This window comes from Nasonia vitripennis, chromosome 2, assembly GCF_009193385.2.
Source record: "Nasonia vitripennis strain AsymCx chromosome 2, Nvit_psr_1.1, whole genome shotgun sequence".
Classification (NCBI taxonomy): domain Eukaryota; kingdom Metazoa; phylum Arthropoda; class Insecta; order Hymenoptera; family Pteromalidae; genus Nasonia; species Nasonia vitripennis.
Window position 1 is genome coordinate 22,387,010 of NC_045758.1, and position 16,273 is coordinate 22,403,282.

At 34.2% G+C, this 16,273-nt stretch overlaps 1 protein-coding gene across 1 annotated transcript; it reads right to left on the reverse strand.

Annotated features, from left to right (window-relative positions):
- Positions 1-12,631: 12,631 nt before the first annotated feature.
- On the reverse strand, positions 12,632-13,876 carry LOC100119013 (cuticular protein RR-1 family member 32). Its single transcript, XM_031924355.2, has 2 exons — positions 13,730-13,876; positions 12,632-13,001 (listed from the first exon to the last, which is right to left on the reverse strand). Exons 1-2 carry the CDS (start codon positions 13,736-13,738, stop codon positions 12,684-12,686), a joined length of 327 nt encoding a protein of 108 aa, XP_031780215.1. The 5' UTR covers positions 13,739-13,876; the 3' UTR covers positions 12,632-12,683.
- Positions 13,877-16,273: the final 2,397 nt, after the last annotated feature.

Consider the following 16,273-nt stretch of genomic DNA (forward strand, 5'->3'; position numbering starts at 1 on the left):
TATGATATTAGATGTAAAAGTTTTTATTTTTTACCTTTCATTTAATTGAAGCAGTAAAAGTATATACAGAGAATGCACCATCAATGTAAAAATACATTTCTATGTAAAACTACCGTTTTACAGTATTTAAACTTTATACTCGTATTATAACGATACGGACTGTTCATTTACTTCGCTACAAATTTATCAAACTAAATTCTCAAACTTGAAATTTTTTTATGTTACTTTACTGTGCGATAGTAAACCTGCCTTTCGTGACCGTCAGATTACAGCATTAGTACGTGGTACCAAAATTTCTTACAGTTAATGCAGTAATTCTACATCGGATTTTGTACAATGTATGATACAAATAATAAACTTGAACTAATTCACTGTGATTTTTCTGTTGCATTTGGCACTTGATAAACTGTATAGTAAACGATTCAAACCAAGTCTCTGGTGTAAACTTCACTAAGAAGCGATATTCCTACGTACCATCTTCATGTTTGTTGATGATTTGAATTTTGGAGTAACCGATGCGTTCTGAATTGAATAAGAGATATCGAGAACTGATTTGCAAATAGGTGCATATTTGGCTTATTGTATACCTGCTCCACTGGTATTCTCTTACTCAAAAAAACTGTCTCCTTGCCGTAGACGACTATTATCACAGATGTCATACGTATGTGCGTCATATCATCAGGTTGCTCCTCTCCTGCACCATTCACCGCTGGCATTGATGTTTTTGGCTTGTCTTCACCTCTGGTATAATATTAATAATGGGATTCAACTATGTCGTTTAGACTTAGCTATAGTAGTTTACGATACAAGTGGCGTAAGTGGCACGGCAAGTTAAACACCTGAGCTTTGCTTTATATTTAAGGTATTTTTTTTTACGTGGCATTTGGAACTCGAAAGTTCATCGCCTCATTTACGCAAGCCTTCCACGCTGCCCTATCTTGTGACCTACCCTACCCCAGCCTACGAATTTGGAATATCGGTATAAAAAAAAATATAGAGGCACGTATTTTTAATAGCACCTTCCAAAAATAACAATTATTTTAATTGCACCCCCGTAATTAACGAATAAAAAATAGGTCAAGATCGCGCAACTTATAAGGTTAAACCCAGATTATATACTTGGAAATTCGCATTTTTTTAAACATAAATAAACTGCACGCTACTCGAATCTAATTGCACCATCGTTAAAAATTGATAAAATGCGATAGATATTGTAAAAAACCAATAAAATGCAATTCTTCCGTTGTCGAGCGCACGTGGCGCGTGAGCGCATGCGCGGCGCGGGTATATGATATGGAGATTCTGATTTGTATTTGACACTATTAGATGTAGGTATAAGACGATGATTGCTTTAGTCATGTATTTAAGACTGTTCTTTTCTTTTATAAGTACCTTTCTAAAGCAATCAAGATCCTAGATTACAGAAGATACAATATGCCAAATAGAAATTTCCCAAACACATACGCCGCGCATGCGCTCACGCGCCATGTGCGCTCGACAATAGATAAATTGCATTTTATTGGTTTTTTACAATATCTATCGCATTTTATCAATTTTTAACGATGGTGCAATTAGATTTGAGTAGGGTGCAGTTTATTTATGTTTTAAAAAATGCAAATTTCCAAGTATATAATCTGAGTTTAACCTTATAAGTTGCGCGATCTTGACCTATTTTTTACTCGTTAATTACGGGGGTGCAGTTAAAATAATTGTTATTTTTGGAAGGTGCTATTAAAAATACGTGCCTCTATATTTTTTTTAATACCGATATTCCAAATTCGTAGGCTGGGGTAGGGTAGGTTATCTTGTGTCAACCCCACCCAAGATGCGCCTCTCCGATCGTCACCCACCCGTCCTATTTCTACTAGATCCGCTTTTACGTTGTCCTCCCATCTACGTCTAGGTCTACCTAGAGGTCGCGCTACCATCGGCCTGCCCTTCATGACACGCAAGATTCCTTCCAATTTTCGGGTATTGTTTCATTTTTCCAGATGGCACATACTAGTTTATAGATTTTGAAAGTGAGCTCGACGCCCCCATATTTGAGTAACTCAGCTGGTATAGAGTCATTTCCCGCGGCTTTGTTGTTTTTTAGTTTTTTAATCGCGGCCTCTACTTCTTGGTAGCTCGGTTCCTCCACGTGGATTTCAGCAGTGTGAATCCCCTAATTCTTGGCTATTTTCGTACACGTTTAATAATTTATCGAAATAATTTTTCCACAGCGACAGTAATTCGTTGTCATTTGTTACGAGGTCCCCGTTTTCGTCCTTCATCAATTGCGCTCTACTCCTAAAACCCTTTCTGATGGCGTTAATCCCTCTGTACATTTCGCGGGGGTTATTTTCCTTACTGTTAGTTTCTATTCTCCTAATAAGATTTTTTTGATACTCCCGCTTCTTATTTCTGTAGATCGCGCTCGTCTGTTTCCTTACGTTAGAATACTCTACTACGGTCCTATCGCTTCTATTTTGTAAGCTATCTAATTTAGCCTTTTTGCGCCTTTCAAACCAGAGTTCGCACTCTTCGTCAAACCATGGTTTGCTCTTTGGCTTTTTCTTTTTACCCAGTACTTTGTTCGCGGCCTCTTTTACCGTTTTTTCGATGTCCCCCCCATAAGCTATTCGGTTCGTCATTTCCCTCCGGCGATGTGTTTGCTTCTTCAAGTGCCTGAAACCTGTTATTAATTTCTATCTGGTACCTAATTCGCTCTGTTCTATCTCGTCGCTTCTCAATATCGAAGCTTTCTACCTTGTTTGCTCGCTTAGTATTTTGATTCGCTACTAGTCTAGCTCTTAATTTGGCTACTAATAGGAAGTGGTCCGAGTCGCTATCTGCCCCTCTGTAAGCCCTTATGTCGAGAACGTTAGTATGACGTCTTTTTTCAATGAGGAAATGATCAATTTGGTTCTGTGTGGCTCCGTCCGGCGATGTCCACGTTGCCTTGTGTATGTCCTTGTGCTTAAAACACGTAGTTTTGATTATAAGATCTTTTGCCGCCGCGAAATTTATGACCCTAATACCGTTATCATTGCTGGCTTCGTGCAGGCTTTCCTTCCTTATAGTAGGCCTAAACATTTCCTCCCTACCTATTTTAGCATTGAAATCGCCTAATACTATTCTTGTGTCGTAAGATGCGAACTGGTCGATTACCTGCTCTAAATTTTCGTAATAGAGATCCTTAGCTTCTTCTTCTTTGTCCTCCGTAGGACAGTGTACATTAATAAATACATATCTATACCATTCACCTTCGATAATGATGTACGAGAGCCTATCATTGACGGATTTGAAACTTTTAACCGAATGTATGATGCTTTTGCTTACGAGAAATCCGGTGCCTAGAGATCCCCCACTCCTGGCCCCATACAGGTACGTGAAGTTACCCGATGCTAGTACTCCGCCATCTGGCCACCGCGATTCCTGTATTGCTACCAAATCTAGATTGTACCTATCAGCTTCCTTTACGAGTTCTTTAAACGCGCCTGCTCTGTATAGACTGCGAACATTCCAAGTTCCCACCCTTAAGTCCCTTTTGGTTCGGATTTGATTTTTTTGAGCCATGATAGTATGTTAAACCCGCGCGCTTCGGATCCTGTTCCGATCGCAGGTGAGTCCATCGTTCTAGAGGTGATAACCCCCATACCTCTCTAGAACTAAGTATGAGAGCTTTGCGACTTTGACGAGGACAGTGTCAACTCGTCGTCAGACATACTACGGTTTCATTCTCGCATCCTAACGCCCCCCTGCAAGGCAGCGCGCCTTCGCTGGCATCGTTACCGCGTAAGACCAGGTGACGAATCATTCTACACATCCCTTTTCGGGGCAGTTGTCATCGCTCCCGCATTCTCCTCGGCAGCAGGATTTTTGCCCATTTTTGTAATGTGTGATGAAAGAGATAGATTGAGAGATAAGAGATAATGTGAAGTGTTTTTTCTTGTTGTGGTGCTTGCGTAGTGTTTCTAGATGAATGCGTTCGACAGTGTGAGCTCATCACACCCACGCCTGTTCCTATCGGCTGTCCGCGGCTGCTTATTCAATTTATTCGCAGCTAACCTCTTTCTCAGGGGCTGTTCCTCTATCCGCATCCTAAGGACGCGCTATGTAGTGGTGATAGGCACCCGTCCGATTTGGACGACAACGCCCAAGACCCGCTTAGGGTAGCGGCATTGTAACAGATATTTAAGGTATAGTTCTTCTTTGTCCCTTATCTTATATAGAACGACGGGACAGCAAGTGCGCATTAAAATAATAATTATAAAAAGTGCAACTTATTCTCAAGGCTTTATATTTCTTAGTTTTATATCTTTTACTAAAACCTTATTTTTTGATAACTGTTAATAAGCTTCTTAATAAGATTCAACCTTACCTGCTAAAATTAAAAACTTAACATATCTTTAACTAACTTTAACTACATTCATTAACGCATATTTATAAGTATTTGAAAAAATCTTTGGAAGTTGCAAACGTTTTGGATTCCTTTCAATGATTAATTTACAAGTATAAACATTGAAATAATATACTATACTTTTGCATACGCTGTTATAAGTTTAAAAGCAATTACCGACGAAAACAAGCAGATTTCACGTAAAGCCTAGCGGTTTCAGAGCTTCCTAATTTACAAACTGGTAGATTGGATATTTCGATACAAGAAGCGGAAAATCCTCCTTGCACACACTTTATATTAAAAAATATATTATATTTATGTCAGAGCGTGTGGATTATCAAGTTTTTTTTACACTACAAAACATATTACTATTAGTTGCTGCCATGAAATGTGCTAGCTTTTACGGTGAAACTTAAATTGTGCTAATATTTGGGGCTAGTGTTGAATCGTGTTAGTCTTTGGGTGAATAATGCACGAGAGGCTGCTACTGTAACGAGGTTGTTTACAGTTACGTCAAATAGCTAAATATTGTAGTGTGTACTAATAAATAGAAAGTCATTAAAATATTAGTTGTGGTACAGTAATTACGCTTCTTCACGTCCAATATTGATGGGCCAACAGGCCATATTGATTTCAATCCTTTCATAGCGTTCGTAAATTAAATTTTAAATATCTAGTAAAATTAAATAATCAGTATGTATACATATAGCTATGACTGAAGGAAAAAAAGAGAATCGGGGAGACCAAAAATTTTAAACTTAATTATTGTATAAGTTTGCAAAATCCAGCGCTCAATACTTTTGTATGTGCGCTTTTTTGTCACATTCCAAAAACACTCGTACGTTAACAAATATTTGCACACTCTACATGTACATGTTTCTGGTTAGGTATATTCTTTTTTCTAAAAAATATATCACTCAATACAATAGATTATGTGGTCTTCAATTTTTAAGGTTGCATAATATAATTCATCGCTATTAATCTTATGACAAATTATTTATTACAAACTAATTTTGAAATTTAAAACAATATAAAATTAAATGCGATTTTTTTTATTAAATCTTTATTATTCAAACTCAAATATTACATTTTAAATCTTGGCACCATTTGAGTTGGATGTGCATCTTTTTAAATTTGAAAATGGTATTTCCTTATAGCTCTAGTAGTTCAAATTCCAATTTCTTAAACGAGGTCACCAAATACGGTATAAAGTAGCTTTATAACATCCGGTAATCACTTTTTTATAATTTACACTTAATTATCAATGATTGATTCAGTGAATACCATATCATTTTTAACATTGACTGAGAATGTGAGAACTGTGTGTGGTACCCCCCTACCCCAACCTATAAAAGTATATTTTTTGTAATAATAAAAATACTGACCGATGTATTTTAATTAGCTCTATCCAAAAACATCGCCAGATTAAACTGCTCCACCTTATATTTCTAATGAAAAATCAATAAAGATTTGGGAAAAAAAATAATTTATCTTAATTTTGATACAGCCATATCTTTTTAAATAAACAATATTTCAAACTGCTTCAAACTGCTCCAAACTGCTCTATATCCATATAATACTGCTCCATAGTAATTTTTATCGGCTCCGCTATAGTTAACTGCAAAATAAGTAAAATTCATTTTGTCAGAAATGAGCTGACTGAAGCTCGTAGCGCGCAGGCGCGGATCTCATTCATTGCCGTATTGCCGGAATAAAGTTTAAATTAAGGTAAAGAATACATGTGTTACAAACTAAGTTTCTAACGAAATAATTTTTTTTATTATTATTTATTGCCAATGGTGTTTAATGAAAACGTATTTTATTTTAGATTCTGCCTTAGGTGCCACTGTATTAACTATAAGAAGGAGATTTTTAGTCAAATAATCTGTGATAATCTAAGAAATAGCGATGGTAGTTTTATAATACTTCTTTGCTTAGTTTGGAGCAGTTTGAAATATTGTTTATTTAAAAAGATATGGCTGTATCAAAATTAAGATAATTTATTTTTTTTCCCAAATCTTTATTGATTTTTCATTAGAAATATAAGGTGGAGCAGTTTAATCTGGCGATGTTTTTGGATAGAGCTAATTAAAATACATCGGTCAGTATTTTTATTATTACAAAAAATATACTTTTATAGGCTGGGGTAGGGGGGGGGGGTGTGGTGTTATCTGTTATTCTGCTGTATAACATAGCAGACAACATATACAACCTGTATACTATATCTGGTATATACTCTTATATGTATGTGTGTATGGTTAGGTACTGATTGTGCTGCTATGTAAATATAAGTAAGATATAAGCAGACAGCCTGTACCACCCGTAGTATACACTACGTAGCATACTAGGTTAAGTTATTACTTTTTGCCTCTTTAACACGTACATTTGAAAAATTATCACAATTATTTGGGTAAACGGTAGATTTAAGTAGATTATCGTCATAAAGATAATTATCGTTATTAAATATGTTTTGATTGTTCTTATTATACCAGTTTATTCGTATAATAGATTTGTATAAATTATACTTGGTAGTTCTTAGCCAGTGACATATACTTCTTACTGGCCAGTAGCACTGGCCAGTCACTAGTCTGCTCACCAGTTTCGCTGCTCAATTTTCTACCAGGGTTATATACAATATATTTTTAACATAAATAAGTGATAAGCAGATGTTTTGAAGCCGTTAATAAAGCAATTTGATTGGTTGAAAAACAAATATCCGGTCTAAATGTAGTTACAATTACGAGTATCATATTAGTACATTATGATACATATGATCTAACAAGGAAAGGTACCCAACCCGAACTCACCGATTTTGATGATTTTCATATATGTTGTAGAACATAAAAAAATAAGAGACACGTATTTTTTTTTATCGGCTAATTTTCACTTTTAAGGGGTAAAAACCTCCCCTAAAGTTAACCCCCAAAAAGCGTTTTTTTTAAATATTTCGGCTTAAAATTAATATTTTTCAATGAAACAAATTGGAGGTTATTTCTTACAAAAAGAGCAAGTATTTCATGGTGATTTGAAGAGTAAGGGTAGCATCCCCTATTTTTTAGGGGTTGAAAACATATATTTTTTGGCATAATTTTATAATAAAAATGTTTAAACCGACTAAAAAAAATTGGAAAAAATGTTTAAACATCCTTAATAACAAAATTTAGTTGACGTCTTTCGGTGTTTTCATAAATATTATCCCTAAGGGGGTAAACCACCCCTAACACAAAATAACTGTAAATATGTAATTCAATACATAATATTTCGTAGAAAGTTTGTATATAGAGGTTTTCGAGGTCGCTGATTACAAATCTGATATCAGATTTTAAAAATACAAAATGGCGAAACCAATGTGGTGGACGAAAATGTCGAAAAAAAATTTTAACTTTCAAAAAAACTTGTTTACAAATGTGTGATCTTTGTAGTATGTACATGTGAACTAAAGATTCTTAAACCCTAAACCCCTAAAGAACAAATAGGCTAAATGGTTGTGCTTTTTAACCAAACCACCTCAAATTCCTAAATTTGTAAACAAGAAAATTCTGTGTGTGAAGCAGTTTTATAATTTCCGTAGAAATTGTTATCAGAATGTTATTGAAATTCCTTTATTGTAAATTCAACTTATAATGTATTTTTGTTTTTTTAATAATAATAATCTACAATCTTTTATCTTTTGCCATAGTGCATTTTTTGTATTGAGCATAAAATATATTATTTTACGATGTTTTTACAATAATGGTAGTCCTCATAAAAGTGTTTAAAGCACAATGCTTTTTTGCACCAACCACATCGTACAATTGCAATGTTTGTGCACCCTTCTATTTCACAATGTGTTGCACAAGACTTTCCAAAACTGAAATCTATAGGATTATCAAATTTATCTGGTTTTTCATTGACGTAACCGCTTTTATACCAGGAATATTTAAACAAATCTATATATCTCGGTGAAGACAGTTGGTTGTGAACCAATGATTGAAGTTTAATTATATTATTTCTCACATGTAAATTCATATCATGATCCATTAACATTACATTATCAGAAAATGTTCGGACAAAGTTTTTCCAAATACGGAATCCATAGACACCAAGTGGTTGTATTTTTCCTGTGGTTCCAGTTGGAATTTTTTTATGTTAATAATTTTATTTTGTGGCATTGTTTCTTCTATAACTTTGTCACAATGACCACTCCAAGAATCAAGTAATAGTATTGAGTGATGGCCTACATAGGGATAAAATATTTTTTCCAACCAGATTTTGAAGTGATCTGCAATTAAACGACTTACTAATTAACTGATCAACGATATTACAATGTAAAAATTGTTATTAGTTCCCTTACTTGTTGTTAATTTTCCAGATTTGGATGCTTCCACGTACATGTTTTCTGGTCTAAATATGTTTTGTTCTACAATAGGGCCAAACTTGCCACTTGGTTCCTTTAAAACATGAAATAGCGGTGACAACAGTTGTCCAGTAGCTGATATTAGTGGCTGTATAGTATAACTATGCGTTGTTGCTGAAATTGACTGTACCAGACATTGCACTTGCTTTTCTCCTTCTACTGCTAATGTTCTTCCAGAATGCATTTCTAGCTGAAATCCGCTCTGATCTGTATTATACAAATTTTCGAGTCCAATCCTTGGTATACACGATTTAACGTCATCGATAAATGCTTCAGCTTTAGCCGTAAGTTCTGCACTACTTTCTAGTGTTTTTCTTGTTATGAACTTATTTATTTTCCTAGAAACTATTCGGTGTGCTTGCTTAAATTTGAGTAACCAATGTTTAGAAGCTTTGAATCTAATATCATCAAAACCAATTTCTTTTTTAGCTTGTAAGGCCCATCGAATTATATCTTCATCATGGATAATTGAACCACTGTCGAGAGCTGCTTGAAAATTATCCAGGGTATACTGACAAATTTGTGCTACTTTTTCTCTATACGTGCCACCTTTATTAATTGAATGAGCCCAACGACGTAGCTGACTAATAGATGATACTTTTTTGAATCTGTTTTGCACTGTTTTGAGACTTAAATTTTGCTTCGTTTTGCTACTTCTCCAAAATTCTACAGCTCTTTTTTTGTATTCAAAATCTAGTTCTTCATTATCTGCTGTACATTGATTTGTTGGTGCTATATCCGGATCAGGAAAATGATGTTGCACTTCATCTTCAATTATTTCCGCATTATGGTCTTTATACTCTTCTTGAAAATCCAAAGAGTCATCAGTAATCATTTCTACATCGTTGAAATCATGTGTTGCATCTATTAAAATTTCTTTTATTTTTTCGGCCAACTCTGTTTCGTGATAATTCGTGACACTATCTGGTATGTTTAACGCTTGAAAGTATGCTAATAATAAGTTTAGAACGTTTAACGGATTAATTTTCATTTTTCAATCTAAAATGAAAACAAGCGGTAAAATTTATACAAGCTGTGTTTTTGCATGTAAGGCACGACTGCTACATTTCTACCAGAATAAAACGAGTGAATGTAAATTGAATCAAATCATTAATTTATGCATTGGAGAAGAATTCTCGTTCCACTTTGTGATGTTCGGAAAACTCTATTTTTGGTTTTATTCAACTTTTATTCACTTTGAAATTGAATAATGTAAATCTATATAAAATCACTAAAGAAAATTTTCTACAACTGTATGATACCACTGACAAACAAAAAGACGTACTATTCGTACTTTCCGGCATCGAACTAGAATACCTACAAAACTCACTCACTGCCTAAAAAGTAACACAGGCAGCTGAGGTAAACACTCGATGAAAACAATCTAAAAAAAGAACATACTGATTCGCACATATTGTCAACAACTTTTATGAGTGAAAGACATTTATCTGTGGAATTATCATTGAATGTACGATAACATTCATTAAACTAATGAATGCATATAAAATTCCCTTTCAATAACAACGTGTTCTTTAATTGCAAATGAAGTTCGAGTATTAATATTCTTTTATGTATTTTTACCAATAACAAAAATTATCATAGTAATATAATAATAATAATAATAAGAAGAAGAATAAGCATAATTGCAATAGCAATAATAACAGTAATACTGATAATAGCAATGATAATGAAAAATAATAATAATAATTAGAATAATATTTATTATTAAATTTAGATTTTTTGACAAATTCATTAAATCGTAGCAAATAGTATTATTATGGGATTCCAGACTGTAAATATTTTACTATAGATACAATAATCATTACTTCGAGAATTCATCTAAAAAACTTTCGGCTTACGAAATAATTGTAACAATGAAAAACTCCCAAGTTTGACAACATTAAATTTTATTACAAAACGCAAAAGAGTTTGATAAACTAATTTTATTAACCTATGTTTTTTCATTTGCAAAAAAGTGTGGACTTTTTGAATTTATAAAATTATATAATTATGCAATTTATGAAATACTTTATAATTTATGAAATTACTTTTGAAATTATGCTAATTTATAAAAGCAGAAAAATAAATAATCTTTGATTGAAACATAAAACGAGACGTTATTTGTTACATACAAAATGATAGAATAAAATATCGGTAATATGTCTATATGTCTATACTCGTGTCTACGGTAAAGCATAGGCCTTCGGCTTGTCTGGAGGTTAGGGGTTTGGAGTCGTTTGGTTAAAAAGCACAACCATTTAGCCTATTTGTTCTTTAGGGGTTTAGGGTTTAAGGCTCTTTAGTTCACATGTACAGGCTACAAAGATCACACATTTGTAAACAAGTTTTTTTGAAAGTTAAAATTTTTTTTCGACATTTTCGTCCTCCACATTGGTTTCGCCATTTTGTATTTTTAAAATCTGATATCAGATTTGTAAAGAGCGATCTCGAAAACCCCTATATACAAACCTTCTACAAAATATTATGGATTTAAGTATACTTATAGTTATGTTGTGTTAGGGGTGGTTTACCCCCCTAAGGGGAAGTATCTATGAAAAAACCGAAAAACTTAATTTGTTTATTATAGATGTTTACAAATTTTTTCCAAATTTTTTAGTCGTTTAAAACTTTTTTATTATATAAAATTTTTTTTCGATATTTCCGTCCGCCATATTGGATCCGCCATTTTGAATTTTCAAAATCTGATAACAGATTTGTAATCAGCGACCTCGAAAACCTCTATATACAAACTTTCTACGAAATATTATGTATTGAATTACATATTTACAGTTATTTTGTGTTAGGGGTGGTTTACCCCCTTAGGGATAATATTTATGAAAACACCGAAAGACGTCAACTAAATTTTGTTATTAAGGATGTTTAAACATTTTTTCCAATTTTTTTTAGTCGGTTTAAACATTTTTATTATAAAATTATGCCAAAAAATATATGTTTTCAACCCCTAAAAAATAGGGGATGCTACCCTTACTCTTCAAATCACCATGAAATACTTGCTCTTTTTGTAAGAAATAACCTCCAATTTGTTTCATTGAAAAATATTAATTTTAAGCCGAGATATTTAAAAAAAACACTTTTTGGTGGTTAACTTTAGGGGAGGTTTTTACCCCTTAAAAGTGAAAATTAGCCGATAAAAAAAAATACGTGTCTCTTATTTTTTTATGTTCTACAACATATATGAAAATCATCAAAATCGGTGAGTTCGGGTTGGGTACCTTTCCTTGTAAGTAGCACTTTTATGCACGGCGTGAGGTTAGGGCCCAAGCATAGTATCATATAGAATTTTATAGCACTGGGTGGCATAAATCCGCATCTATGTCGCGCATATCCGTCGCATAAATAGTCCATTATTGCACCGTGCTGATCGCCTTCGCTACGCTCGGGCGATAACTGCACGGTGCAAAAATGGACTGTTTAGGCCACGGATAGGCGTGACAGCAGATTTATGCTAGTCAGTGCTATAAAATAGCGTACGATACTCGTGGCATAAATAGTCCGATACGGCACGACGTTTAGCTCCCTCGCTACGCTCGGGTGCTAATACACGCCGTGCCGTAATAGACTATTTATGCCACTTGTATCGTAATACACTGTTATAACAGAGCCTACCTAAGCCCACTAACACGCCTATTCGTGTCATAAGCAGTCCTATCTTGCACCGTGAGATTATCGCACGAGTGTGATAAACACGGTGCAAAAAGGACTACTTAGGTCACGGATAGGCGTGACTTAAGCTCGAGAGCTTGGGCCACACTGTGCTATAAATATACTATTCTACTGGTTTTTTATTGCTGTATAAGAAAAGAAAAGGTAAATAAAATAAAGAAAGGGTTAAATTCTTTGGTAAATACGACTATTTTATTCAACTAAATAACTATCAATCTAAACTTAAGCTACGGGAGCAACGGGGAGATGAGCACCCTGGGGCTGGAATCCGTTCTCGTCAGCGACGTAGTTGACGGTGTAGGTGACGCCATCGATAACGAAACTGTAAGATCCACGGACGCGGAGGACGGATTCTTCGGCGCTGCGGGTCTCGACCTGAGCGGACTCCTCGTGCTGCTGTCCGTTGCTCAGTTCATAGCCATATCTGTAGTTGTCGAGGCCGATGTTGTCAGAGGGTGTCTCTTTGACAACAAAAACGTCTTCATTCTTCTGGAAGGAAGCAGCGGCGGCAACGGCCAAGAGGGCGGCGAATACTGCGATCTGAAATTTTATATTTTATCGTTAAATTAACGATTTTTTTTTATTTTGATTGTTATTCACATTGTTTAAAGTCTATTTCCTCATTTTTCTTTTATTACTTCGGCAAAATATCAATCGTTCGTAAAAAATATCAATAGTTGGTGAATGATGTCCGAGGTAGTTCACATTATATAAATTATTCATTTCTGTATTGTATTAAGATAGTGTATTGTGCAACCTGGTTGCAAAGGCCTAAGAATAGCCTTTATCGTGCTTTAAATGCATGATAAAGGGCCTACCATATGTATATGTGTTAAAGAAATATTATAAATTATCAAGGGCGAAAAAAGCGATTACAAACGAGCCTGAAGTTCACACCCAAGCGCAATGAGAGTGGCTATTACAATTACCAAAATCGTATTTTTGCTTATGATAAACGTAATATTTTTGTTGTAAACATGTGTACAAAAGCTCACTTTAGCGCTTTGGTTATACACGATGTACTTATTCATATTTTTCTCTGGAAATATAGGATCTGACACGTGCATATAGATATGGCTGGAAAATACATCTATATTACTTTCAACCAAGTCTATATGCATGCAATACTTTCGGTGCAGGTGTGATAAAAATAATAACTTTTAACTGATTCACTGTGATTTTTCTGTCACACTTGATAAACTGTCCAGTAAACGATTTAAACCAAGTCTCTGGTGCAAACTTCACTAAGAAGTGATATCACTACGTACCGTCTTCATGTTTCTTGAGGTTTTGGAGAAACCGAGGAGTTCTGAATTGGATGAGAGTTAGCGAGAACTGATTGCAGATAGGTGCAACTCTGGCTGATTTTATACCTGCTCCACTGGTGACCTCCTACTACCGAAAAATTTCTTCTTGCCTTAGGCGACTATTATCACAGATATTCAGATGGCTCCTCCCCTCTCATCATTCACCTTTGGCACTGATGCTTTTGGCTCACCTTTACTCTGAGCTACAGATACTTAAATCCTTTTTTTTTTACTGACCTTCAGGCGTGTCTGCTCTTGCGCCTTCGGAGGCACACGCAATAGTTCGATGCGACGTGACTGTTTTATAATCATCATAGAAATAATTAACAATATTTAGATTGTGCTGTAATTATTTAATTGTCACATATTGTTATTACACATGCTAAATTTTGAACAGGTGATTTAATCTAGGCGCTGAGCACTTTTCGTCGGACTTGAATGGCCAGTAGATCACCAAGGTTTTTTCTATGTATTTTTGCCTCCTGAACACGAATTTCGAGGTTGGAATGCCCAAAAGTGGTCAGGTAATTTGTTATTAACAAATTAACTGTTAATATTTAACAAAATTATATTATTTTAAACCAGAAAACATTTTTTTAGATTCTTTATATGATTCTAAATCGAAAATGTTCTTATAAGAATTTCTGAAAAAGACTTTGTTTTTGAGTAAAAATTTATCAAATTTGATAAAATTGAGAGAAAAATTGCGATTTTGACCGGATTTTAGTACTTTTACTCGAAAACAAAGCCTTTTTCAGAAAATCTTATAGGAACATTTTCGATTTAGAATCATATAAAGAATCTAAAAAACTGTTTTTGGGTTGAAATACTTGAAAAAAAAAAATAATTTTGTTAAATATTAACAATTAATTTGTTAATAACAAATTATCAGACCACTTTTGGGCATTCCACCCTCGAAATTCGTGTTCAGGAGGCAAAAATACATAGAAAAAACCTTGGTGATCTACTGGCCATTCAAGTCCGACGAAAAGTGCTTAGCGCCTAGACTAATTCTGCGCCTAACCAAATTATCACCCGATTCCATCCATTTCACCTCTAAAAAAGAGATTGCGATTTAGTATCTTATTGTACCTATAGAACAGAAAACTACTTCAGAGAGCTTCTTGATGCATTGGCGCATTGTCCGCGCGCATTTTAGAAGTCAAGTTTATCGAAGGATGATATTTTAAGTCTTTCATTAGCTTAAGTGCATTTATAGCATGAGCGGCTCAAGCAGGCCCAACAAAAAGTATTTTTAACATGAGTGGCATACCAAGCTCGTAGATAATGATGAAGGAAAAAGAAAGCTCCACCTATCTTTGCTCAGCAGTATGGACAAGAGTCCAGTCCAAGACTGCTTTGTTCTGGATGCATCATGGTAATTTTAATTTTTAAAAATCAAGAATTTTGCGACATTTGCGAATTATCATACGTTACAATTTTCACTGAAAATTGGGAATTGATACTTTCCTCGCAAAGCTATTAACCCAAATCGAATACAATGCCATTCCTCTTTTGTTATAGTAAGGAATTTTGCAGGACGCTATTAATCATGCTGTTTTTATATATACACAACAATCATTTGGTTGCTTATATTATTCATCAACGCTTCGAATGAATGGGTTCGCAATTTTTTTTCATATACCTAATTTGAAATAAATGATGGTTTATTATTGCAAATTTTGTTATTAAAGTTATATATTGATGATAATTTCCAAATACGTATCAAGTATAGACAATATTCTTATAAAAATCCTTTTTTTTTAGTTTTAATGCTATTATATATTGCTAAGACTTTATTGAGTCTTTATAATCACAAGATATTACAAATAGTTAAAAAAAAAACATCAAAACGTCCGTGTTGATAAATTTGTACATCGAACCATTTATCTCACGAGGAAAAATGTAGAAAAAATCTCTATTCATAATCGGGTTACGGTTTTTATTCAACCAAGTTGGTTTATCTTTTGTTACATTTTTTGTATTCTATTTTGCGAAAATATATCGTCGCTCCGTACGAAGACTAGCACAGTTCAAATTTTCAAACGAAAACTGCGACAACTCACGACTTGTCGCGAAGAGTAGCGCAGTTCAGAAATGCGGTCAAGGGACAACTCGCGAGTTTATATTACTTAAACTGTGAGTATTTGACGTTTTTGTTGTGTTATTGGGTTGGTTAAGTTCATGGAAACCTTGGACAAAGACAGACAAACCTAAAAGTTTTAAGAAGTTTCGGAAATTTCTAAAAGACGTGAACAATTTAAAAAAATGTTTGTACAAAACTATTGTATTTTTGAAAACAATTTTAAATTCGGTAAAAAGTTGTAAATTGTGAATATTTAAAAATGTTAATTTGGGACAGTTCTGCACAAATCGGGAAATTTTTATAGAAATTCGTTGTTTAAGTTGTGAGAAAGTTTGAGTTGTGTTAGTCTTCGCGGGAAATTTTGAGTTGTGCTACTTATGACGGGAAATTTGAACAGTGCTACTCTTCGTAGGGAGCGA